The sequence below is a fragment of the Tribolium castaneum genome, chromosome 2 (genome assembly GCF_031307605.1).
Source record: "Tribolium castaneum strain GA2 chromosome 2, icTriCast1.1, whole genome shotgun sequence".
NCBI classification, from domain to species: Eukaryota; Metazoa; Arthropoda; class Insecta; order Coleoptera; family Tenebrionidae; genus Tribolium; species Tribolium castaneum.
Window position 1 is genome coordinate 22,713,203 of NC_087395.1, and position 22,278 is coordinate 22,735,480.

Genomic DNA, 22,278 nt, shown 5'->3' on the forward strand with positions numbered 1-22,278 from the left:
CTTGTTACAATCGCCTGTCTTCCAGAGTACAATTACGGACGATAAAAGTAACGTCATACCCACAACAGTGAGCGAAATCGAAAAGAGTTGCAAACAGCCTGCAAAAGTGCCTTGGTTTAATTACTCGACTGATAAAGAGGATTTTCACCGACGTATTGAAAACTTCAAACAGGAGACGGAAGCTATGTTGCAAATGCCGCGACATTTGGAGATTTCGGTGACCAACATCGGTAAGAACCCCAAATTTGGTGTTCCATTAATTGAACGCAAAATTTTACAGCTTCCAAAAGTACTTCGGCTAGTAACGTAAATCAAACACCCCGACTGTCCACAAGAACGGTCGACTCCCATTTACTTAAAACAAACAGTGCTTCCAATGTATTTACACGAACTATCAACATGGACAATAGACACAGTTTGGACAATTCGTACCAAGTGCAATACAATAAAAACAATAGTGATTTCGGTGGCAGTTTACGCGACACGAACAGAAACGAGAGTGTTAGTACGCAAAACGGCCGGTTGGTGCGACGTGGCAGTTCCGTCGAGAACGTCAATTCCAGTTCTATGGACTTGAACGCGAATGGTGCCATGAAGAAAGTCAAGTACGAAAATGAGGTAATTTCTCAATTGGAAATTTAAACGAGACTGAAATTGTTGGTTTTAGGGCGGCTCTCTAGACTCCCTCCACAAAGAGGTGTCCATAGATGACGGTAAGTGTCGTAGTTATTAATTAACTCTAGAAAGTCTACAGGACATTCAAACTTTTACCGCCCGCCAAAAAATAAACACTTGTTTTATTTTTTGACTTGCGGTAAAACTTGGAATACCCTGTTAGTAATCTTGGGTGTGTTAGGGTGTAGTGCACCTCTGCCGCCTGTTAGAGGGTGGCGGCCGGTCAGGCCCCCAACTACCGCACCACCACAACGTCCCCCACGTACCCGACACTTGTACAACAGATTGTGAGGTAGAAACGTGCTCTCCAGACAAGCTTCACGCACCCCTTTTTTTAGCTTAGCGTAACACGTGACTGATGCACAGACGCCTCGATTAATTCTACTCCATCTTGTTTTCCCCCATCAATAACAAATTTAAATGCTTTCAGTGTTTCTTAAGGTGTAAACATTTTGTATGCGGTTTTTCGCTACTAATAACAATCTAAGACAGAAACCTAAACGGGTTTTTCTTTCTAGATGCGGATCTGGTGACCACTCTGACCAACCTCTACGACAAGAAACTGATGGAGAAGAAGAACTCTCGGGAGAATCTCCTCTCCGGGGAGGACTTCCCCTACGCGGACGAATCACCGGAGAAGACCCACCGAATCATCGCGCATTCCCTTTCGGACAAAGAAAACGTGCCAAATTTAGGCGACTGCTACCGAAATCCCAGCTTACACAAGAACCAATTTAGCAACAAAGCGAATTTTTTACACTGGGACGACTCTAAACTTAAAGAATCGAAAAACGATACCGAGAAAGACGAAGATTCGACAATGACATCCGAGAAGCACATATCAAACAAGCACATGAACAACAGGAAAAATTCGGTGCCAAACTCGAAACTGCGGCGTTCGGAGTCGCTGAACAAGCCCGAACGGACAGTCTCGCCACTGAACAACAAGCTGAAGCGGTCGGAAAGTCTGAACAAGACCGGGGATAAACTCAAGCGTTCGGACAGTCTGACCAAGACGGAAAAAACCGAAAGCAACTTGAACAAGCGGCGGGAGTTGGCAACCTCCGTGCGACGCTCCAAGGATGTGACCAAGCTGAAGAGGAAAAACGGAATGCCGGATCGGTCGATCAAGAGACGGCACACTGTTGGCGGGACGAAGGATCCAGACAAAGTCACGTGGCTCGACAACAAGTACCAGGAAGAAGTGACTTCAAACAAGGAAAATAAGGAGAAGAACTTGCGGACCAGCTCTCCGGACTTGAGCTCGACGAGGCGCGAGAGGCTGTTCTTCGAAATAAACCTGATAGGGCCCGAGAACATGGTCGTGGCGTTGAAGCAGCATTTGATGGGCGCTCGGCCCCAGAGTTTTCCGGAAACCGCCGTTTTTAAAGTACCGCTCGAATCTCACGTTTAAGTCGTCGCGTGCCTTAAAGGGATAGACTGAGCTGATGATGTGCAATACGCATGTGCATTGATAATCATTATTTATTTAGGGTAAATTCATACATAGAATGGAAGTTGCTTTCGTTTCGTGTGAAAGTAGGCTAAGGTTTTGTTTTTTGATCTTTGAAAAAGACGGAAATGTAATTTCTAATATTATGACGGCCGAGTTTTTATTTTTACAGCATTTATTTGTTGTTACTTTAAGTTTTTGCTCCTTTAAATGTATGTGATTCTAAAAGTAATGAATTAATTCAATTCCAAGGTGAAGCAATTAAATTTGTGATAAAACTGTAGTGATTTAGGCTTGTACATAACTGTGTTGTTTTACTCTCATGTTTAGTTCTTTATGCTTTGATTACCACGTTTTTCATCTTTCTATTATTTCCTTCTTCAAACAGTATTATTGAATACTGTGCCAAAATAATATATTATCTAGCCACTTTTTGTAAATATTGTTTATTTGCTTGTGAATTGGTGTATAAAGGTCATAGGCTGAGCATATTCTTGCCTGTTATTGTTTTTTATAGTTTTAAGTACAAATTGTATGTGTTGTTGTATTTTGTGAAAATTGTAAATATAATTTTCAGTTTATCCAGTTCACAGTAGTTTTTCTCCCCAACCCTACAATCCAATGTCTAAAAGTTGCTCCGAGTCGTACTAAGCCCTCCAGATAAGCTCTGATAAAAGCCCCAATTACAATCTCATAAAAGCCGATGATTTTTGTTAATCAATCCAGGAACACCGTGATAAGGCGCTCTTATCGCGCTCAATAACAGGCTGTAAGCGGGCCCTTATCGGTGGTTTAAAAAATCGACGTGCGAAAAATACAAGTCCGGTCGTTTTGAATGGGCTTGTAATATTTATATCAAATACAATCCCTTGAAATAATCGATTTTCGTCCTACGTCCGCCTTCGCAGCGACGCCAAAGCGCCGGCGCCCAGCGTCATCTCCAACAGACGACTTAATACCACAATCGGGAAAATTTAGAGGGCTAGGTGACGGCGTCCCCGTTATTGCCCACCGAATTCACCACCAATTTCTTGTTGTTTTGTGATCACGGGATCAAAGGAAGCGATGCAGTGAACGGCTTCGGCTTGCACACCAGGTGAGTCGATTTTGCTTATTTTGCGACGTTTCGATCCCTCCATCAGGAATATGTCAGCACCCACCTGTTTTCGATTTATGGAATGTTTTCCAATTTCGTTGTTTTATCACCATGTGCTAGTCGGTTGGATAACGGAACGAAATTTGCATATTTTTTGGGATGCCACCCCCGATCCTCGCTCAATTTAATTTAACCCTTAGACAAACAGTTGGAGAGTCTGCGGAAAGCACAGTAAATCGTCTTGTCTCAATTTAATCCAGGCAATTAGTGGTTTCATTTGCTTCATAGAAATTGTTTTAATTGAGACGCGTTTGGAATCAGAGTTGCGTTTTAACGAAATAAAAGGATTGATTGCATTGATCTTGTTATCCTGCTGAAAAGCTCAAAGGTCGAACGTTGAAAGCGGTGTGATTGACGAATTTTTCGTTTTTTATCGCACATTTTTACAACCTTCGATAGCTCAGTTGGTAGAGCGGTGGACTGTAGAGGACGGTTCTTGTAGACATCCATAGGTCGCTGGTTCAAATCCGGCTCGAAGGAAAGCATTTTTTATTTCGGTGTTAAGTAGACCAAATTTGGACAGTCTCTGGCTTGGAGAAAGGCGAAAGTAACACCTTCGATAGCTCAGTTGGTAGAGCGGTGGACTGTAGAGGACATTCTTGTAGATATCCATAGGTCGCTGGTTCAAATCCGGCTCGAAGGAATCATTTTTTACAAATTCAAAATTTATCTCATTAATTAAATTCGCAAAAAATGTCGTAAAACATTATTAGCACAACCTTCGATAGCTCAGTTGGTAGAGCGGTGGACTGTAGAGGACATTCTTGTAGACATCCATAGGTCGCTGGTTCAAATCCGGCTCGAAGGAATCATTTTTTACAAATTCAAAATTTATCTCATTAATTAAATTCGCAAAAAATGTCGTAAAACATTATTAGCACAACCTTCGACAGCTCAGTTGGTAGAGCGGTGGACTGTAGAGGACGGTTCTTGTAGACATCCATAGGTCGCTGGTTCAAATCCGGCTCGAAGGAAAGCATTTTTTATTTCGGTGTTAAGTAGACCAAATTTGGACAGTCTCTGGCTTGGAGAAAGGCGAAAGTAACACCTTCGATAGCTCAGTTGGTAGAGCGGTGGACTGTAGAGGACATTCTTGTAGATATCCATAGGTCGCTGGTTCAAATCCGGCTCGAAGGAATCATTTTTTATAAATTCAAAATTAATCTCAATTATTAAATTCACAAAAAATGTCGTAAAACATTATTAGCACAGCCTTCGATAGCTCAGTTGGTAGAGCGGTGGACTGTAGAGGACGTTCTTGTAGGCATCCATAGGTCGCTGGTTCAAATCCGGCTCGAAGGAAATATTTTTGAAACATTAAAATTTAATTAAATGTTAATGAAGCACATTAAGAAAAATGTCACTAAATGATATTAGCACAGCCTTCGATAGCTCAGTTGGTAGAGCGGTGGACTGTAGAGGAATTTCTTGTGGACATCCATAGGTCGCTGGTTCAAATCCGGCTCGAAGGAATACGTTTTTGCATTTTTATGTAAAAAAAATTGGCGAAAAAGGGAGATAGGAAAACCTTGGCTAATAAACAGCTGGATCCTTTTTGTCAAGTAAAAACCTCCAAATTGTACACGAAAACATTTCGTGTATAAAATTTCAATTACCAACTGTAAAAGCGCTACATGGCATGTAAAATGAATATCAATTAGACGGCCTACGCGACAAGAGATATTTTAGCGTTTTTTGATAACACCGAATGACATTTAGCTGTATTTCGTGACCAAACAAATAATCTTACATGACATGATTGTAGTCCAATATTACAAGAATTGTGATGTTTTTTTTATTTTTGTGTTACGTGCTCGGAGGATTCGAAGATCAATATCTGAAAAACCTACCCAAAGCTTTTAGTAGGTAGAGACACTCTAATTAACATTGGAACAGCAGTTTTTGCAAATTGTTTTTCCCAAAGACCCGGCTTGGTAAACAAATCAATAGAAAATAAACCTAATTAATGCTAGAAGATTAGTAATTGCCTTCCAGAAAAAAACTTTAAACATCAGTGCCCAGAAATCAAATTATAGGCTTTTACGCTAACATATCGATCGTTGGCAGGGGGTAACATCAAAGAACCAGATGTCGGCACACATTTTTCAAGTGACTTTTAATGGCAATTACTCTTTGATCAGTTGGAAGGACGGCTGTTCGAATTTTCTGCTGACTCCAAAACCACCCACCACTCTAGCTATCAAGCTGTTAATCACTTTCCGAAACCGATTAATTCTGATAACAATTCAGAAATAATCCCGAAGTAATAACAGACCCGCTTTCTGTCCCCTGCACAGTGAGATAGTTCGCCGTTAATTAGCATACCATCGTCGAGCTACAAAGCTCTTCATCTGCACGCTCACGTTAATTCCATCTCGTGTCACTAGTTAGTAATCTAATAATGTTTTCTCATTAAAGGCCATGCTGTGGCCGGGCGTACCGTTACGGCTCGCTCTTCTTCTCCTGATTGCCACCGTCGGGCCACCGGGAGTTCGTTCCGAAGGGAACGTGGGTAAGTAACGTCCTTAATCAAACAGTGCATCGCAAAAACTATACCACGCTCAAGATTCATGGTGAATATCAAACGTGACGTAAAGTGGATTAGCATTTTAAGTTTGCTAGAAAACCGTTTTCGCCTAAATTAGAATTTATGAAATATTCATCACAAGTGGCAAAAATCGGGACGCAGCTTAACTGAAACCTCCTATCACTCAATCTCACCCCTGCGGATTAATCAAAACGGAAAAAATAAAAAATGTATCGCCGACGCGCTATTATTCCAACATTTGTTCCCTTTTTACACACTAATCGATATATTGATTGTTCCACCTGCTGACGTAGGTGGCATCCAACAAAGAAATGACGCAGTCCTCACTTTAAGACTATTTGGCTCTAACTTCAAAATCCTGTACCGCTTGTTCGTTCTGAATTTTATATTTTGCCGAATGCAACAAATCCCGGTCTCGCCCGCCCACGCATCAGCGCCGTGACGTCAGTTTTCAGCCGTTTTAGCGTAGGTACACTGATCAATGAATCCCAACCCCATTCATGAAAATTGCCGAATTGGACTGTTGTTTTGGAGACACATGACCGAAATTCCTAAGTAACTGACCCATCTTTTTCAGGCTGTTTATTCAGCGAACGATTGTGCTTGGAGGACGAATGGTGCTTTGACGGTAAGCGGTAGAAAAGCTCGCGAACGTCTGACTGGAATTGAAATTTCAGATTACGCTTTTGGTCGATGTTTACCGCCAGCTTCGGATGTCGACGAGGATGACTTGTATAGGTTTTATTATGGCCAACTTTTACGTTTTTTTTTCTATTGACGCGTTTTTAGATACAGTCTCGAGCGAGAAGTTTTGCACCAGATAAGTCGAGAATTGCGCCGATTGTTTGCGTTGGGATATCGATGGAGCCACGGCTACACGCAATGTCGCTTACAGGCGATGTTATATGCCACCAAGCACGAGTAAGTTACACGTTATGACAATACTTTTGATTGTTTTCTTTGTTTAGTGTATCGTTCGAGAACAATGCTTGCTCCCATTTAGTCGACCAGGACTTGGAAGGAGCTTTGAAAGCTCTAGAAGAACAAGATCCATTAGATCCGAGAGAAATGGCTATTGTCAAATACACTCCTAGTATTGAAAACCCACATGCTGACTTTGCTGACGAAGTTTATTACCCCCCAGTAGACGAAACCCCCCAACAAGCCCTCCGAGAGAAAATTCTAGCACCAAATGCTATAGACCGTAAGTCCTAATTCACCCACAAATTTTCAAACCTAACAAATGATCAGTTTACGACATAGAGGATCCTTACGCACAAGTCATTAAACGGACATGGATACCACAAATGCATCGCCGTTCTCTTCCCACTTCGGATTATTTTACTGAAAATTACAACACACCTAGCGATTTCCGAGCAGGAAGAGAATCTAGAGACGACCTCGAGTTTCTTCCACCCGAAAACGACGAAATGACAGTGAATGACGTTCGCCAAATGTACCCTCTCATCAGATACCTGAACCGAATGAAGCTAAGTCCGGAAGAAATCCAAGACACTCTCACCCCCGAAGAATACGACAAACTCATCCAACTGTTAGCACAAATCGAAGCAACTGACCCGAATGAAGAAGAACTCGAAACCAAACAAGCCGACCCTTTCGAACGCTTCACTCTGGAATACAACACTCCAGACAACTTCCGCGCCGGCTGGGAATCCCGCGACACCCTAAGCTACAATGACGAAATCCCAGAATCACGAATTTATTTCGACGAAAACGACGAGCCAAGCGAGGAATACGGAAGTGGCTACAATATAATCCCGGGCGGTGCTTTCCGAGAATTGAAAAATCAATTCGAAGACAATAATTTTAACACGAAGGAGATCTTCAGAGAATTGCAGCATAAACACCGGCCGCAGAACGCTCCGGGTGTGTACACCGAGGGCGGAGTTGTCTACGCCCCTCGTTCCGACGACGAGGAGCAAAATCTCGAGGAAATTTTAACCAAGTACAATCTGGGGTTTAAACGACCCGAAAGACTCGATGTAAAAAAGCCGGGGCCACCGTTCGACGCACAAATACCCGACGGGAAAAGAGCAGTGCCCAACCGACACCAAAGCTTCCACTCGGCTTTCACGCCGCCGAAAAAGGAAGCCGAAGGCAACGACGTCGTCCCGCAAGAGCCTTACGTTGTCGACACGGACTACGTTTACGTCGAATTTGAAAACGAGTGAGTTCTTCGTATTTTTATTATTATTATTGTTATTTTCCATTTTTCAGTGTGTATAAGTGGGCGGAAGGTAAGCAGTTGATCGGAAATATTTCCGATCTTCTGGGACTTGAGCGGTCGGCTTTCAGCCATGGACGGTAAGTTTGGAGGTCAATTGGTGCAAAGTTGATTTTGATCCTTGCAGCGTGGACCATAATGAGGTTACTTTCAAAGTAGAACCGAACAACAAGGGTTGGAATTCGACACAAGTGGCCGAACAAATCGGTGCGTTCCCAAAAGCGACTCGTCTTGTTTTAACTTTTTGTTTGTAGGTAAGATCAAGGACACTCTCAGAGAAGTTACAGGTATTGTAATTACGGCAGCTGGAATTGGTGACAAGGTGAGTCCTTTAATCCAGTTTTCCGATAATAGTTTAAAATGTCTTAGACTAAGATGCGAACTGTTGTATCTGCCCCAATGTACGACAACGAATTTTACATCGTGATCTTCATGGTTTGTGGAGTATTAGGAGCTATGATCATTGCGGCATCACTTCTGATCCTGATCCGGCGACATTTGAAGTCTAAGGAAAAGTTACAGGGATTGTCGCGTCCAGACACCGAGGCCAGTAAAGATTATCAAGATTTGTGCCGCGCTCGAATGGCTGCCAAAGGCCAACCCGTCGGAGATACGGTCCATGGCAGAATTACATCCCTGTCACGTGAATCCGAGCAAAGTCCCAGCAGCCGCTCGAGCACATCATCATGGAGCGAGGAGCCAGCTTTGCACAATATGGACATTTCCACCGGTCATATGGTCCTAAGCTACATGGAGGACCACTTGAAGAACAAGGACCGTCTGGAGCAGGAATGGGTGGCCCTGTGCGCCTACGTGGCCGAACCTTGCGACACCAGCATCGCCACCAAGAAGGAGAACTTGGAGAAGAACCGCTACCCGGACATCATCCCCTACGACCACTCCCGCGTCGTCCTCAACGAACTCTCCAATGCTTCAGGATCCGACTACATCAACGCTTCCAGCATCACGGACCACGACCCCCGCAACCCCGCCTACATCGCCACCCAGGGGCCGCTCCCGCTCACCGCCCCCGACTTCTGGCAGCTGATCTGGGAGCAGGGCGCCGTCGTGATCGTGATGCTGACGCGGCTGACGGAGGGCGGCGCCGCCATGTGCCACCGCTACTGGCCCGAGGAGGGCTCCGAGCTGTACCACATCTACGAGGTGCACCTCGTCAGCGAGCACATCTGGTGCGACGATTACCTAGTCCGTTCGTTCTACTTGAAAAATGTCAAAACCGGAGAGACGCGCACCGTCACCCAGTTCCACTTCCTGTCCTGGCCCGAGTCGGGCGTCCCGGCGTCCACCAAGGCCCTGCTGGAGTTCCGTCGGAAGGTGAATAAGTCGTACAGAGGGCGGTCGTGCCCCATCGTGGTGCACTGCAGCGACGGGGCCGGGAGGACGGGCACCTACTGCTTGATCGATATGGTGCTGAGCCGGATGGCAAAGGGCGCCAAGGAGATTGATATCGCAGCGACTTTGGAACATCTGCGGGATCAGAGGCCGAGAATGGTTGCCACCAAGCAGCAATTTGAGTTCGTTCTGACAGCTGTTGCTGAAGAAGTCCACGCCATTTTAAAAGCTTTGCCACCGCAACCTTCGCCCGCTCAGGCTGACAAAGACAAACAATAAACCGATCTGATTAAGAGCAACTCCCAACAACCAGCCCTGTTCGGGGTTACTCGGCTTTTCTGTTTCGGACCTGACGTATTCTTCATCTTCACACACACGTACCTTGCTCTTTGGTTCACCTCTATGATTACATATCCATGGGTTAAGCAGATTCTCCGATTTATTTTTCTCACATAAAAACACGTCTATATTGATGTTACTTCATATGTTACAACTTATATAATTATCTGTAAAGAATATATATTTTGTGTATAAATGTATCAACGTTACGCTACATATTTTTCTTATTTGTGGAATATTTCAGTCAATTCGAAAGGATATCGCGTTTCCAGTCACGAGCCTACAATCAGCAACCAAGTGGAGGAATTACGAGTATTAATATTTTTGGTCACCAGCCTCCCAAAAATGTTGATACTGACGATTTTTTTTCTTACTTTTTTTCTCTTGATTAAACTCGACGCTTACCATAATATAATTCAGACTGAAGTTAATGAGAAATGTAAACTTTATTTATTTTTTATGAAGTTTTATTAAAATGATAAAGAGAAGGCTGAGGCGGGGGAAATTCCCTTTTATCCACTTTTATCACTACGGGAACGTCCCTGGTCCCAGCTGCTTATATTATGACGAGAGATGACAAAACTTAAAACGATTAGACTTTTAAGAGAATTTAATGATAAAAAGGTATAATTACAAATGTTCTATGCTATATTGTCAACTAACTATATTTTGTCAGATAATGTTATGTATTGAATCATTAATGTACTGAATTTATCTGAATTAGAATAGTGAAATGTAAACTAATTGTATGTATACAGCATACTAGTTGTTATTTTGTCTTTTAATCCTGTCCCAATTTCCTGTACATAAACCTGACTTTAGGCCTGTTATTAAACCCTGGGAAATCACGACTGATTTATTCTTTTCATTTGCGTTATCACCAGAAAGCCAGGACAAAATATCTCGAACCACTTTAATCAGACCAATCTCAGCAAACGCGGACTTTAAATAATGAGTAATAACAGAAATGATCGCAATTTTCACTCCGTTACTAAGCCGGTTGTATTTCTGGTTGCAGATAAAAATTCAGGCTCCGGTCGATAAAGTCTTGGCACAAATACGAGCAGCTAATTAATTAATTAACTCACTCTTTTTTAACCATTATTAACCCAAATCTAATATACCGCCCTTACCCAATTAAACTATAAATAACCTTGTCATAAGGCACATCGACACGCTATGGCTAATATTAATTTTTAATTAGTGAATGTCCTACTTTTGTAAGTCTTTACACAAATGAGGCAAGTTTTCGTTCCACGATCCTCACATTAAAATCAGATAATTTTCTTTTTTCCTCTTCAGTCCCGATACTTCCACGGAAGACTGCTCACCCTCCCTTTCTCTTAATAAACACGCTTCTATAAAAAGTGTCCGGTTTACATTATACTGTATACAAGTATTCCAAAAAGAGGCGTCGCATGTCTCCATTCAAACATTTTTATTACAGATCAAAGCCTCAAACCGTTGGAACAATAATCCGGAAATTCCTCAAAAATATTTATTTTCGTCGAAATCCCGAGCGTGCCAAAATCGTATTTCGAGGCGCAAACCTGTGCATTTGTTATGAAGCGACGATACGGTTCAAAGTCGGCCTTGGTTGCATATGTGCATAAATTATGGAAATAATAGCCGTCTTATTTCGTCTCGTTTATTTAACAATGACTGTGTACACGAAAATAACCCAATTCCGGTCCCGGATTTAGCATCCGGGATTTCCTCCGGGTCCTCTTCATAATCCTTGAGGTGCGAGTAAACAAAGTCGCCGCTCCTGATTACCCAACTTCCGGATGGACCTCGGGGGATTTTTTTTCAAAGAGATCGATTCCGACTTTTTGGGTATTGTGGACCCAAAACCATGATAGCAGCGATTATAAAATAAGCGCTCCGTAGCCATGGCAATCGGAGAGAGCAAGAGCAGCCTCCGTAAGCACACTGCGAGTGCGTCAAAGCAGCGATTTGAGCCAAAGAGTACACACACCCTTCCAGTTTTACATCCACTGTAGATAGCGGCGAGCTTGTCCGCTTTAATTGCCAGTGTTTTGTTTCCGTTTTGAGTGAATAAGTTTCCCCAATCAGTGGATCCTAATAGAACCGTCCACAAAATGACACCAGTTAGAAACTGTAAGTTAAAAATACACGCGGAAGCTGGATTAATTTTCGGCGCGCAATTTTCAATTTTTGCGCAAAAAGCTCTTTGTTCGTCTTGACGAGAGGAGGGTAGTGGGGGAGGGAGGAATTGATACACAAACGCACACTTTGTTAGTTTTTAGCCGGGAACATGTGTGTCCAACATGAGATTTCGGCGTTTTCTCATCCACCGGAAGTGGATTAACGACAGCCTTCCTCTCGGGGTTTTTCAACCCCAATCGATGCACTTTACAATCCGTAATTCATTATTTACGCTAATTGTGCTCCAATTGAATAAATTCTCTCTTGAGGTTTCGCTACCAACTTCCGTTTCGTAAAGGTCGTGAGAAACTGTTAAATCATCCAAAAAACGCTCGCTACTCATCACTGCTACAATTTATTGCGACTTGGTCCTTCGAAATTCCTCCGAGCAGACTCGGGTCGAGTTTTTGTCCGCACTCCCAAAAGTCGGGAGCAACGAACTCACATTCGGGGGTGGCCGACGACCCCCTTTTCGATCCACTTTTGAAAATTTTCGATTTTCACCTCGACGAGATAAGTTTCCCGGGCAATGCCACGCCCTTTGGTTCATTCTCCTGCGGGACCCGGAACACCGTACATCAGCAGGATTACATTCGCCACAGACCTGTTCTGAGCCGGATTAATTCGGCAAATGCAGCGCGCTTTTCGCATTTTTTGCACGCTGTTTATTTACACAACGCGTAATGAAGAGCAAGGCGCGAAAACGCAGCCTTGAAGACCATATGATGGGTTAAGAGGCGATTTATTTTATTGATCTATATAAAAATTCCCGGTTTATTATGTCCGGTCTTTTCGAAACCGGCCATAAATCGAGAGAAACCTTCATAAAACTTCGATTTGAATAGAATAAACATAAGACTACTCTTCCACACCGTATGAATTTGGGGTTAATCTTATTAAAATCGCAAAATTTCTATTCCAACTTTTGCTTTCTCCGGACGAAAGGTAAAATTGCACCAAAATCACCCACAGGTGGGTGTCGCCATGTAAATTTCGAATTACCATTTCGATCGTCGTTCCTCCGTGTTCTACATTTCCCTCTGACGCTAGCACACCTGTACAATTAATTACGACGTAATGCTCCCCGGACCTAGCCTTTTAAATTATTAAAAGTTGATTAGTCCTGTCAAGGACCAGCAGTCTGCTTATAGACGCGTCTCCATCCGCCGGTTTATTTCGGTCCAGCATTGGTTTGAATTTTTGGTTTACGAGTGCGTTGGCATTGACATCTGTTTAATTTCGCTTTGTATCGATTCTTGACCTGGCGCATCCACCACTTTTCCGATGCTGCATCTCTGAATAATTCGTGCGGTCAGAAATTCCATTACTGGAGCCCATCACTTATTAATCCGCGACGGATGAGTTATTTCGACCCCACTCGCCTCAAGAAAAACTTTTACTTTTGCAGAAAACCCGAGCAACGAGAGTGTGAGCCGCGATGGCGTGACCTAAGTGCTTCAGCCTAATTGTAAAGTGTTGAAACGAACCATGGAGAGCAATTCAGTGTCGCCCATGCCGGACATGGCGCCCATGGCAGAATTCGACAAGACCCCGCCGACGCCCCCGGAGGACACCCTCCCCATGGACGACCTGCCGCCGCCACCGACCACCGTCACCGTCCAGGAAGAAAAGGAAAAGGAAGCGTGAGTAAATCCCGTGCGAATTGGGTCACAGATGAATAAAATATAACAATACCGGCGATAGACCGATCGCTTTATTATTTATCAAACAATATCCACGTCATGCGGAATCTCGAAAGTCGTTTTTTACGTTTCACCTGATAAGAATGCAAGCGATGCGTGCCGACTTTCACCCCCGATGAGAATTTTAATCCATTTAATCCAGGCTATGATCCCGAGGGGCGGCATCTGCACACGCAGTGATATTCCCGTATCGCGCAACAACCCCCTTGCCACTCATTCCGGCCAATTAAATTGATTGAACGAGTCGTTAGTCACTCTTTCCAAGTACTGGTTTGTTTTTATTGACATCCTTGGTTACATCCAGCTCTTTGATATCTCACACTTCCGGTTTCTTCTCCAGCGACTCGCAAAGCTCAAGCCTTATCTTTGCATTCAATTTCCAGTATTTTAAGGGAAAATAAAAGACGCACTGTTTTGTGTATCGTGTGAACAATAAGGTCGAGGACCTACTACTACAATAGTGTTTTTGTCAATCAAGTCACGGTTTATTGAACTTGGAAAAGTCAATTATGATTGAAGAAAAAAAGGAAACGCCCCTCAATCATTAAATTGACGAAAGTTAAAAAAACATTCATAATTTATTGTTGTACACAGGCGCGTATTTGTATAATGTGTTGCCTACGAAACATAACAATGCGTTGGTATTTCCCCGATAGGTCACTATTTTGGGACAAATCAATCGGTTAGTTAACAGGTCCTGAATTGGCCTATAATGGCCCGCTGACCGTGAGCGGTGCAGCAAACTCCCCAATTAGCATATAAAAGTAGCTGATTGTTCTTCCTCATTCCCTCTATTGCCTACATCCTACATCTCCCACATCGGTTCACGTGACCCTCCGAGATTCCACCAAATCGTCTAGCCGTTCGTTATCAAAAGCCCTTCTTCACAGCAGATGTCGCCATCCAAACAAAACAGAAAAGTCGACTCTAGCGAGCCGCGCCAGCTCTCGCGCAGTCCCGCTCTAAACTCAAAAGCAGCAGCAAAGTGGGTTTCTTCGCTCTGCCTCTTCGTCTTCCTTTTATTTAGTTCGCTTGCGGTCGTTGTGCGTGGTGTATGTGCGCATGTTGTGTAAACAAAGTGCACGTTTGAAATTTTCCCGAATTTGATTTTTCCAAAACTTGGACCATGGCGAAGAATAAGATGCACACGTAAGTGGTACTCCTCAATGGACGCCCAGAACCGGCTCCATCGCCCAAAGCGTCCCCGGACATTTAAACCCGTTCGTCGAGAAAAACTTCCAACACTAGTAAAATATTTGTACTGGGCCATAAATTTTTTAAGAATGTTTATGCACACTTTTATTAGCTTAATCGTGTCAAACGTTTTTGACGTATTGCGATTTTTTGGCGACGCTCCATTTGGCAGGGGAAGCACAGACGAGCGAATTTTTTCTCGTACTGCTGTAACAGTAAACGTCGCCGCTCCTCAACATGGACCTCTTTAATCGTCTTTTAATTACGAGCACAAGTTTTTGTCATAAACGGACCCACTATGTGATAGCATCTGTTTGCGAGAGCGTTAATAAATATTACGAGTGTATACAATGTAAATTTACACCTGTTAAGCAAATTAGCTCAATCAATTTCGGGAGGTAACGAGGTCGCGTCCCTAAACGCGAGATCTATCTTTCCTCCTTTCGGATAAAAACACTCTAACCTTGCCTGAGGTTTTATTAACAGGTTTTTATTTATTTAGAGGCAATTTTAGACTAAACAATGCGCTTTCTGGGGGGATTATGTTCGCTTTAGCCCTTGTGCTCGCGAGGGTGTGAGCTTTCTAATCAATTAGGGATAAGGTTTGGCTCATAACTTTCAACCCGAGTCTAAGTTATTATGTCTGTGTTGAAGATAATTACTTGATGTGTTTAGCAAGGTTGTATCCAAACGGTGATTCTTCCATTATTAGACATTACTTAATTTTTTCTGTTATTACGATACAAGGAAATTCCATTTGCTACATTGTGTTATTAATTCAATTCGACTGCATGGAACGTGTGGAAAATGGCTGGCATTGTTCCTACACTACCTTATAAAAATAAACAACATTTAAAAAACGTGTAAACATTCACACATAAATAATTAAGCTTCCATTCATGTGTGAGCGCCCTTGGAGCGGCATCACGTATTATCGATACCTTTGTGACACTTACGTAACGTGAAAATAATAATTCGAGGGAAAAATTTAGCACACTAAACAGGATGTGACTAAGTACTTTTATTAAATGACTAAAAATAATTGCGCTAATTGGAGACAAAATGTGCATTATTTTGTATCAACGTTAGCGGAAAACATGAGAAGCCCTGGAGCACCATCGATAAAAAAATTAATAAGGAATGATACTGTAATTTGGCAACACGAATTTAAATTGCCTGCACAGTTAGTCCGATTTTGAGGAACCAGTACCATCGATGACCTTAACGCGAAGATAGAGGGGAAATTAAGATTAACTTAAGTCAGAGGCTATTTATAATTAAGAGTGGTTTTATCTACGATACAATGTCATCGTGTTTACTACCTCAAACACTGAAAACGCCGTTCACGTTTTGTGGTCAACCAACAACACGAATTTTATAACAGCAATTACAAAAGTAGCAAATATTGTAACTGTGTTCGGCAAACCGGGTTTGGTTTTAGTTTTAGGAATTAGCACGTTCAGTACTTAAAATACCGGAGGTATTCTTCAATGGCGAAATCTGGGCCAAGATGTTACCAATTCTCCCAGTTCATTAACACGGAGGCGGTTTCGAATGATTTACACACATGTGCGAAAACTGTTTAACTTTATGTTGAAATAATCAAACAATACGGATTTTATTAATAACGTGATTAGTCACTGTAATAGAGGTGAATTAAATCAAGGCCGAACTGTTGCGAACTGCAGGTGCGTTTTTCCGCAATTCTGCGATTTGGTGGCCCCGCTTGCACCGAAACGGTGCGTTAAGCTGACTTGATCCAGTTATCTTCTAAAGTTACGTCTTCTATTATGTAAATTCTCTTTACTCAAGCATTCATTCACCATGATAATGTCTACACCGATTCAACAACAAGTAAATAGCCTTCAATTATTCGGACGGTTTTTTCCCTTCAACAATGTCGTTATTGTGGTCTACTTATCAATATTTCAAAAAATGCAGACAGTTCAATGACAGAAATGACAATTTACCATGAATGGGTCATTTTTATAAATTTCATAACGGGAGTCTGAATATTCATTGAACATTCGAGTAAAAATGAAAACGCAGGTGCAAAAATATCCTCATTACCTGCTTTCCGATTAATATCCCTTTGTTTGTAGTTGGAAAAAATCGAACGGGGATACAATGCAACGACACCCACCAGGTAACGGAAGATTATGCTATTTCCTAAGAGTCGTCTTATTTATTCAGGTCTGAAGGAGTTTAATGTCTATGCAATTCTCTCCTCATTTACGAATGGCCATTACGCAACGCTAATGGCAGGCATGTCTTGCTTAAACAACCCATCCATTAATTGAAATTAGATAAAGCACTTGGAATTGCTAATGACCGGCTCTATCTTCTCGGTAATCCTATATGTTATCGGGCCTTGATTATCTTCTGAAGAGAGCGAACTTTTCGGCCGAATCTCACCGTTGCGCCATTGTATTACGTTGTGAGAAAAGTAAAAACCAGAAATTGGTGCAGTTTTTGTCACATTGTGACCAACTTTTACTTTTACCCCGATATTGAATAACCCTCAATAACTGGTTCAGAGTAGAGGAAATGCAAGAGTTGCTACACATCTCGGCTCAAGACACCTGCGTGTTGGCGTCCCTTTTGATGATTTTCGAGTCATTGTTTGATTTACGGCCTCGTTTCAGACCGAGTGCTGGGTGTATCGCGATTACAGTTTAGAAAGTAGAAACATTGCATCGTTAACATTTAGGATTTGTCGGAGGAATCGGGAAGAAGCATGAAATTTTTATGCCTAGTGCGATGGGAGCCTGTCGTGGGCGGCTTACATCTGTTAGATATGTGAACGAATGCAATATTAAGCAGCTGTGATAGCTGGGAATTGCACGGTGATAAATGGCAGAGAGACGGAGTTGACGTGACGGCTCCGCCACTAACTAAATAATTCGCAATGAATGAATAAATGGTCCGTAGTAAATGAACGTGTGAAAGGGCGCGTTGATGAATGCACGCACGAAACCCTTGAAAGAACGGCAGAAAGTCTGAAAAATGAATGGTCGAGGAAGACGTTGCACAAGATTCGGGTCGACGACCGACTGCTTCTTCACACTCCATCGGTCGAAGTGGGTCTCTGACGCTTTTTGGGAAAAATCATTCGATTTCCATTAGCGTTGCGTGAATTATACGTTTGTTAATGGCTCAAAGAAACCGACACAAAATCGGCCCGATGTAGGTGTCGGACGAACGTGTTTTCACTGCAAATACTGCAATCGAATTTGTACTTTGCCAACATTTGACCTTTCTTTGAGAGTAACAAATATCAGGAGAAATAGAAAGTGGCTGGAGGGGTGCGCACGTAATCTCCACCGTAAAGGGTCAGATCCTCGCTCTAGAAATTTTTCTTTGTAACGTAAATAATAATTGCCTTGACTCGGTTTAAACGATAGAAAAAGTCTGATTTTTGTATGTGGGAGAAAGCGCCCAAGTCAAGCGTTGTAGAACAAGTGAAACCATCATAAAAATTAAAAACCAAGCGTCGAAAAATCACAATGCGAGTGAAACGTTTTAACTTTTTATTCCGACAGATGTGCAGCACGATTCTCACAATCGATGTTACTTGGTCATTTCGTCTTTTGTTACTTTCATGAAAGGACCTGATTTGTGACTTAATTGGTGAAACGTATGGTAGACTTTCTCGCTTCGATGGCAAACAATGACTTCCGTATCGATCCGTTTTACACTAGTTGCTATGATCATTTATATGTTTATAGGAGTCGATGTTATCGCCTTCTAACGCGGTGTTTTCATCACGAACTTGAACTTGTCCACTAATATTTCGGTAGCTGATTGAGCGTGCTTTCAGACACCGGCACTACGAGGAGGAGAACGAATGGGGCTGCGGCAGCTGGCTGGAGTACGCCTTGGTGATGATCCTGGCCTGCATCCTCCTCCTGGCCTCGCTGGCTCTGACCCTGTACTGGGTGATCAAACATCGAGGAGGTTTCGCATGGCGAGACGACCCCATCAAGCAGTTCAACTTCCATCCGGTCCTCATGGTGGCCGGCTTCATCACATTCAGCGGATTCTGTGAGTAAATCGATCAAGCGAAGCGAAGAAGTAGACCAAACGTGGATTTCTCTCGGTATTCATTGCATTAAAGACAACCGCATCGCTGATGTAGATTCCTTACCCCAAATTGTTGTCAAGGCTGAAATTTTAATTACATAGCGCGGATAGTCTCAATTACTAGGCTGACCGAAAGGTCGACGACCATCTTTCGCAACACCAAACTGACATCTTCGATTTTGCAGCCATCCTCTTGTACAGAATATGTCGGTGTTGCCGGAGAATCTACGTCAAGCTCCTCCACACCGTGTTTCACGCTTTGGCGATTCCCTGCGTCGCCGTCGGTTTCTTGACGGTTCTGGATTCCCACAATCTCGCCCAGCCGCCCATCCCCAACTTCTACTCCCTGCACAGCTGGATCGGATTGGTAACAATGGGCCTGTTCGCTATACAGGTGAGCATTTTCCTTAATTAGCCGTCGTGATATGTTAACAAGCAGCAGGTGAACGATAATAAAGGGCGTGTTCGAAAGAACAGTTACTTCAAGGTACTTTGTGACCTCGGGGATCTTACGAAATCGTGTCATAAGCGGCGAGATGGAAAATTAACTTAGATTAATAACAGAAAAGCTCCTTTTCGGTTACTGCAACGGTTCTATGACGTGACGCTGGATTATAACGAGCGCAATTGGACAATTGTTATCAATTTACTCATGTGGGTGCACAATTTTTTGAACAACAATATCATTCATGCGCTCCTTCCGCATCAATTGGCTATGTAAAGGAGACAAAATCGTGTTTTAACGTTAATTGACCTCGATGAGGCGCCTGCCGCTAATTGAGTTCTTTGTTGGTAGTTCGTCGTGGGTTTCTTCAGTTTCCTCATCCTGTTGTGTTGCGAAGGGGCGACGGCAGGCTTTCGGGCGTCTCTGGTTCCTATCCATGCCTCGTTCGGGCTGACGACGTTCATGTTGGCCATTGCGGCGTGTCTGACTGGCCTCACTGAGAAAGTGTTCTTCTCGCTGTCGTAAGTATCTCGGTGAAAATTACAAGAGAGCAAGCATGTTTTTGAATGCAAACATCCTAAGAATGCAAAATGTCAAGGATTTCAGTCGAGTCGAGGTGCCGATCTGACTAATGCGTTTCTTTTCTCTTATTTAGATCGTACTATACCACATTCCCTCCCGAAGGAAATGTTGTAAATGCCTTAGGAATGGTCCTTGTGGCGCTAGCTATTGTTACAGGATATATCCTGCAGAGAGAGGAGTTCCGGTTCCGGGCGCACATCCTCATCCGTTCCGGCGACCTATAGTTTCGCATGATCGAAATTTTTTAGTGATAATGATTTTTGTACTGTTTTTATACATGAACCAATACAACACTAACAATTTCCTGCATGCTCTCTCTTCTTTTTGCATGATGCTTGGACGATCCGAGTCTGGCGCTTTGTAAATAAGCCAAAATTGTTCACTACTAACAATTTCAGGGATGATTACGTTAAGAGTCCGTTGGAAGCTGGGGAAGAAGGGATAGTAGTGAACACTATTGCGATGGTGCTGGTGGCACTTGGTATCTTAGTATCTTTCGCTGTTCGTAGTCCGACACTTCGTGGTGATGCAAAGGTGTGTGTTACTGAAAGATTGTAGGACAGTGCGCTTTCAAGCGCCAAAGTCTCGGATGTGAACGCCTCTCAACAACCCGAACGTTTCTAACACCAACTAAAGGACTCTCAAACAGACATGATTTTGCATGTGTAAATTGTGTTTGTTTTGGTGTTCATTTTTTCATAAAAAGTATGCCAAAATAGAGATCAGCATTACTAAATAGCATCGTAGCGTAGCTAATCGTCGGGAGATCGAACACACCGCCGTGTGCTCTTTCGTCCCTCTGTTTTAATTTTCTCATTATCTTTAAATATTAACCAGTCTATTAACATTGTACAGAAACGAAATTTGTTAACACGAAAGCTCAAGACCTACTGAATGTATTATAATCAAATACTCATAGCTGTGTGTGCTATTCTATTAAGACTATAACTATAATAGAGCATTTTATAAATATTTAAGGATTTGTTGAGATATTTATATTACGTTTTATAGAACAATGTAGGATGTTTGTTGTCGTAGCTCTTAAAAACGAGAAGCAATCTGTTTCCTGTTTCATAACGTAACGAAATTTGATGTTCAACTAAACCAATTAGAGGAAATTACATTAGTGTTCAAGATTTGTGAATGTTAACTTCCAATTCCGTATAATAGAAAAGTACAATTTCTTTAATGGACCAATAGGAATTTAACGAAGCGCGTTCATACAATGAAAATTTGTTGTTTCTTCTATATTTGTTATATTTATATTTTTATTCCAGTTTATTGAGTAATATCATAGAGTTAATATATGACTTGCAAGATAAAGTATGTGTACAATTATTTATAAGTTTTAATAAATGTATCAAAATTTAATCGCTTGTTTATTTCCATTCCCAATCCACCGTAAAACACATCAAGCTTTCTGCACCCAGCCTTGACCCACAGACTGTTGGTTTATTGTTGCTGCATTGATATTATTGCTTCAATTATATGTTAAAATCGATAGTAAATTCGTTGCAAAATAAACTTTCTATTTCCGCCTTATATCTACGAATGCAATAAAAGAAACTGCACTCAAGAGTACTAGAGAAAGTGGGCAAATTAAAGGAAAAAATAATAATCGTCTTAAAATAAAACAAAAAACATTTGGAACTTTCCTCTTCTAGCATAAAGAAAGTAAAAACTTCAATAAAAAGCGAGAAACCATTTATCTTGATAATCACTATTCAACCACCAACGATCGATAAAATAAAAAATAATAAACATTACAAAATAAAATGAATTAAACATTTACAGCGCGTTTCCAAATCAATAGTTCGAGGAAATGATTATAATCATTTACCAAAAAAATATGAAACTGCAGCATTGGCATCTATTACCTACGTGTTTTATAATAAATATATGAAATAGGTACACACTTACCTCTTCTTGAAGAACTTACAAGTGATGAGTATTCAAAACATTTATAAATGAGAAAGAAAACGATAACATAAGGGTATTTGGTTGCGCACAAGGAAAGAGGAAAGAGTTTGAAACAAACGCAGGAAAAATTTATTGCTAGACCGCTAGAAATAAGACCGCTTGTATCCAGCACATAATAATTTGTTTATAAATAGAAACGCACTTTTGTATAAGATCAATCACTATCAAAAAAAATGACGCCCAAGCCGGTCATCAAAGGCCTGACTAATATATTTTTAGGTCATAAATTGTAACTAAACTATCCAATTAGCTTAGTAGATCTCCAACGAGTTTCTAAACTAGGCAATTTATAGTACATAGCATATCGAAAAAATGTGAGGCGGCGGTTTCCAGGGTGTCATTCCTTTTGATCG

The 22,278-nt window shown here is 42.0% G+C and overlaps 3 protein-coding genes and 7 non-coding genes across 23 annotated transcripts in view; all 10 read left to right on the forward strand.

Moving 5' to 3' along the window:
• The window catches only part of RhoGAP19D (Rho GTPase activating protein at 19D), a 31,746-nt gene extending 29,030 nt beyond the window's left edge, over window positions 1–2,716 (forward strand). For 10 of the 11 annotated variants that reach the window (XM_008199870.3, XM_008199873.3, XM_008199871.3 and 7 more), the window contains 4 exons: window positions 26–230; window positions 281–618; window positions 668–713; window positions 1,194–2,716. In XM_008199870.3, the coding sequence (XP_008198092.1) occupies window positions 26–230; window positions 281–618; window positions 668–713; window positions 1,194–2,089 (1,485 nt within the window). In that variant the 3' untranslated portion in view covers window positions 2,090–2,716. Of the gene's footprint in view, window positions 1–25; window positions 231–280; window positions 619–667; window positions 714–856; window positions 968–1,193 lie in introns of all 11 variants that reach the window. The other variant, XM_015983548.2, reaches the window with a different exon arrangement.
• Window positions 2,717–3,036: 320 nt separating this feature from the next.
• Window positions 3,037–10,617, forward strand: IA-2 (IA-2 protein tyrosine phosphatase). Its single transcript, XM_008199879.3, has 11 exons — window positions 3,037–3,224; window positions 5,703–5,796; window positions 6,410–6,460; window positions 6,510–6,570; window positions 6,622–6,753; window positions 6,801–7,036; window positions 7,084–8,020; window positions 8,071–8,157; window positions 8,205–8,284; window positions 8,332–8,399; window positions 8,447–10,617. Exons 2-11 carry the CDS (start codon window positions 5,706–5,708, stop codon window positions 9,707–9,709), a joined length of 3,006 nt encoding a protein of 1,001 aa, XP_008198101.1. The 5' UTR covers window positions 3,037–3,224; window positions 5,703–5,705; the 3' UTR covers window positions 9,710–10,617.
• TRNAY-GUA (transfer RNA tyrosine (anticodon GUA)) lies at window positions 3,674–3,764 on the forward strand. The gene is given in 2 exon segments: window positions 3,674–3,710; window positions 3,729–3,764. It is a non-coding gene; the product is annotated as a tRNA-Tyr (tRNA).
• On the forward strand, window positions 3,838–3,927 carry TRNAY-GUA (transfer RNA tyrosine (anticodon GUA)). The gene is given in 2 exon segments: window positions 3,838–3,874; window positions 3,892–3,927. It is a non-coding gene; the product is annotated as a tRNA-Tyr (tRNA).
• TRNAY-GUA (transfer RNA tyrosine (anticodon GUA)) lies at window positions 4,003–4,092 on the forward strand. Its single transcript is given in 2 exon segments — window positions 4,003–4,039; window positions 4,057–4,092. It is a non-coding gene; the product is annotated as a tRNA-Tyr (tRNA).
• TRNAY-GUA (transfer RNA tyrosine (anticodon GUA)) lies at window positions 4,168–4,258 on the forward strand. Its single transcript is given in 2 exon segments — window positions 4,168–4,204; window positions 4,223–4,258. It is a non-coding gene; the product is annotated as a tRNA-Tyr (tRNA).
• Window positions 4,332–4,421, forward strand: TRNAY-GUA (transfer RNA tyrosine (anticodon GUA)). The gene is given in 2 exon segments: window positions 4,332–4,368; window positions 4,386–4,421. It is a non-coding gene; the product is annotated as a tRNA-Tyr (tRNA).
• TRNAY-GUA (transfer RNA tyrosine (anticodon GUA)) lies at window positions 4,497–4,586 on the forward strand. Its single transcript is given in 2 exon segments — window positions 4,497–4,533; window positions 4,551–4,586. It is a non-coding gene; the product is annotated as a tRNA-Tyr (tRNA).
• On the forward strand, window positions 4,667–4,756 carry TRNAY-GUA (transfer RNA tyrosine (anticodon GUA)). Its single transcript is given in 2 exon segments — window positions 4,667–4,703; window positions 4,721–4,756. It is a non-coding gene; the product is annotated as a tRNA-Tyr (tRNA).
• Window positions 10,618–11,710: 1,093 nt separating the features above from the next.
• On the forward strand, window positions 11,711–21,316 carry nemy (no extended memory). 4 transcript variants are annotated; one of them, XM_008199883.3, is made up of 6 exons: window positions 11,711–11,890; window positions 13,347–13,581; window positions 18,656–18,879; window positions 19,104–19,312; window positions 19,715–19,884; window positions 20,019–21,316. In XM_008199883.3, the coding sequence occupies exons 2-6, from the start codon at window positions 13,427–13,429 to the stop codon at window positions 20,167–20,169; spliced, it is 909 nt and encodes a 302-aa protein (XP_008198105.1). In that variant the 5' UTR covers window positions 11,711–11,890; window positions 13,347–13,426; the 3' UTR covers window positions 20,170–21,316. The 4 variants fall into 4 exon arrangements, with proteins under 4 accessions (XP_008198105.1, XP_008198104.1, XP_974597.1 ...); XM_008199882.3 differs by having other exon boundaries at window positions 11,717–11,890; window positions 20,344–21,316; XM_064354843.1 differs by lacking the exons at window positions 11,711–11,890; window positions 13,347–13,581 and adding exons at window positions 16,858–16,884; window positions 16,938–16,981 and having other exon boundaries at window positions 20,344–21,316.
• Window positions 21,317–22,278: the final 962 nt, after the last annotated feature.

Coding starts and splice junctions, on each gene's coding strand:
- IA-2 (XM_008199879.3), top strand. CDS start 5,706: ATGCTGTGGCCGGGCGTACCGTTACGGCTCGCTCTTCTTCTCCTGATT. Junction 8,021..8,070: donor TACGTCGAATTTGAAAACGA/GTGAGTTCTTCG, acceptor TCCATTTTTCAG/TGTGTATAAGTGGGCGGAAG. Junction 8,400..8,446: donor CAGCTGGAATTGGTGACAAG/GTGAGTCCTTTA, acceptor AAAATGTCTTAG/ACTAAGATGCGAACTGTTGT.
- nemy (XM_008199882.3), top strand. CDS start 13,427: ATGGAGAGCAATTCAGTGTCGCCCATGCCGGACATGGCGCCCATGGCA. Junction 19,313..19,714: donor TGGGCCTGTTCGCTATACAG/GTGAGCATTTTC, acceptor CTTTGTTGGTAG/TTCGTCGTGGGTTTCTTCAG. Junction 19,885..20,343: donor AAAGTGTTCTTCTCGCTGTC/GTAAGTATCTCG, acceptor TAACAATTTCAG/GGATGATTACGTTAAGAGTC.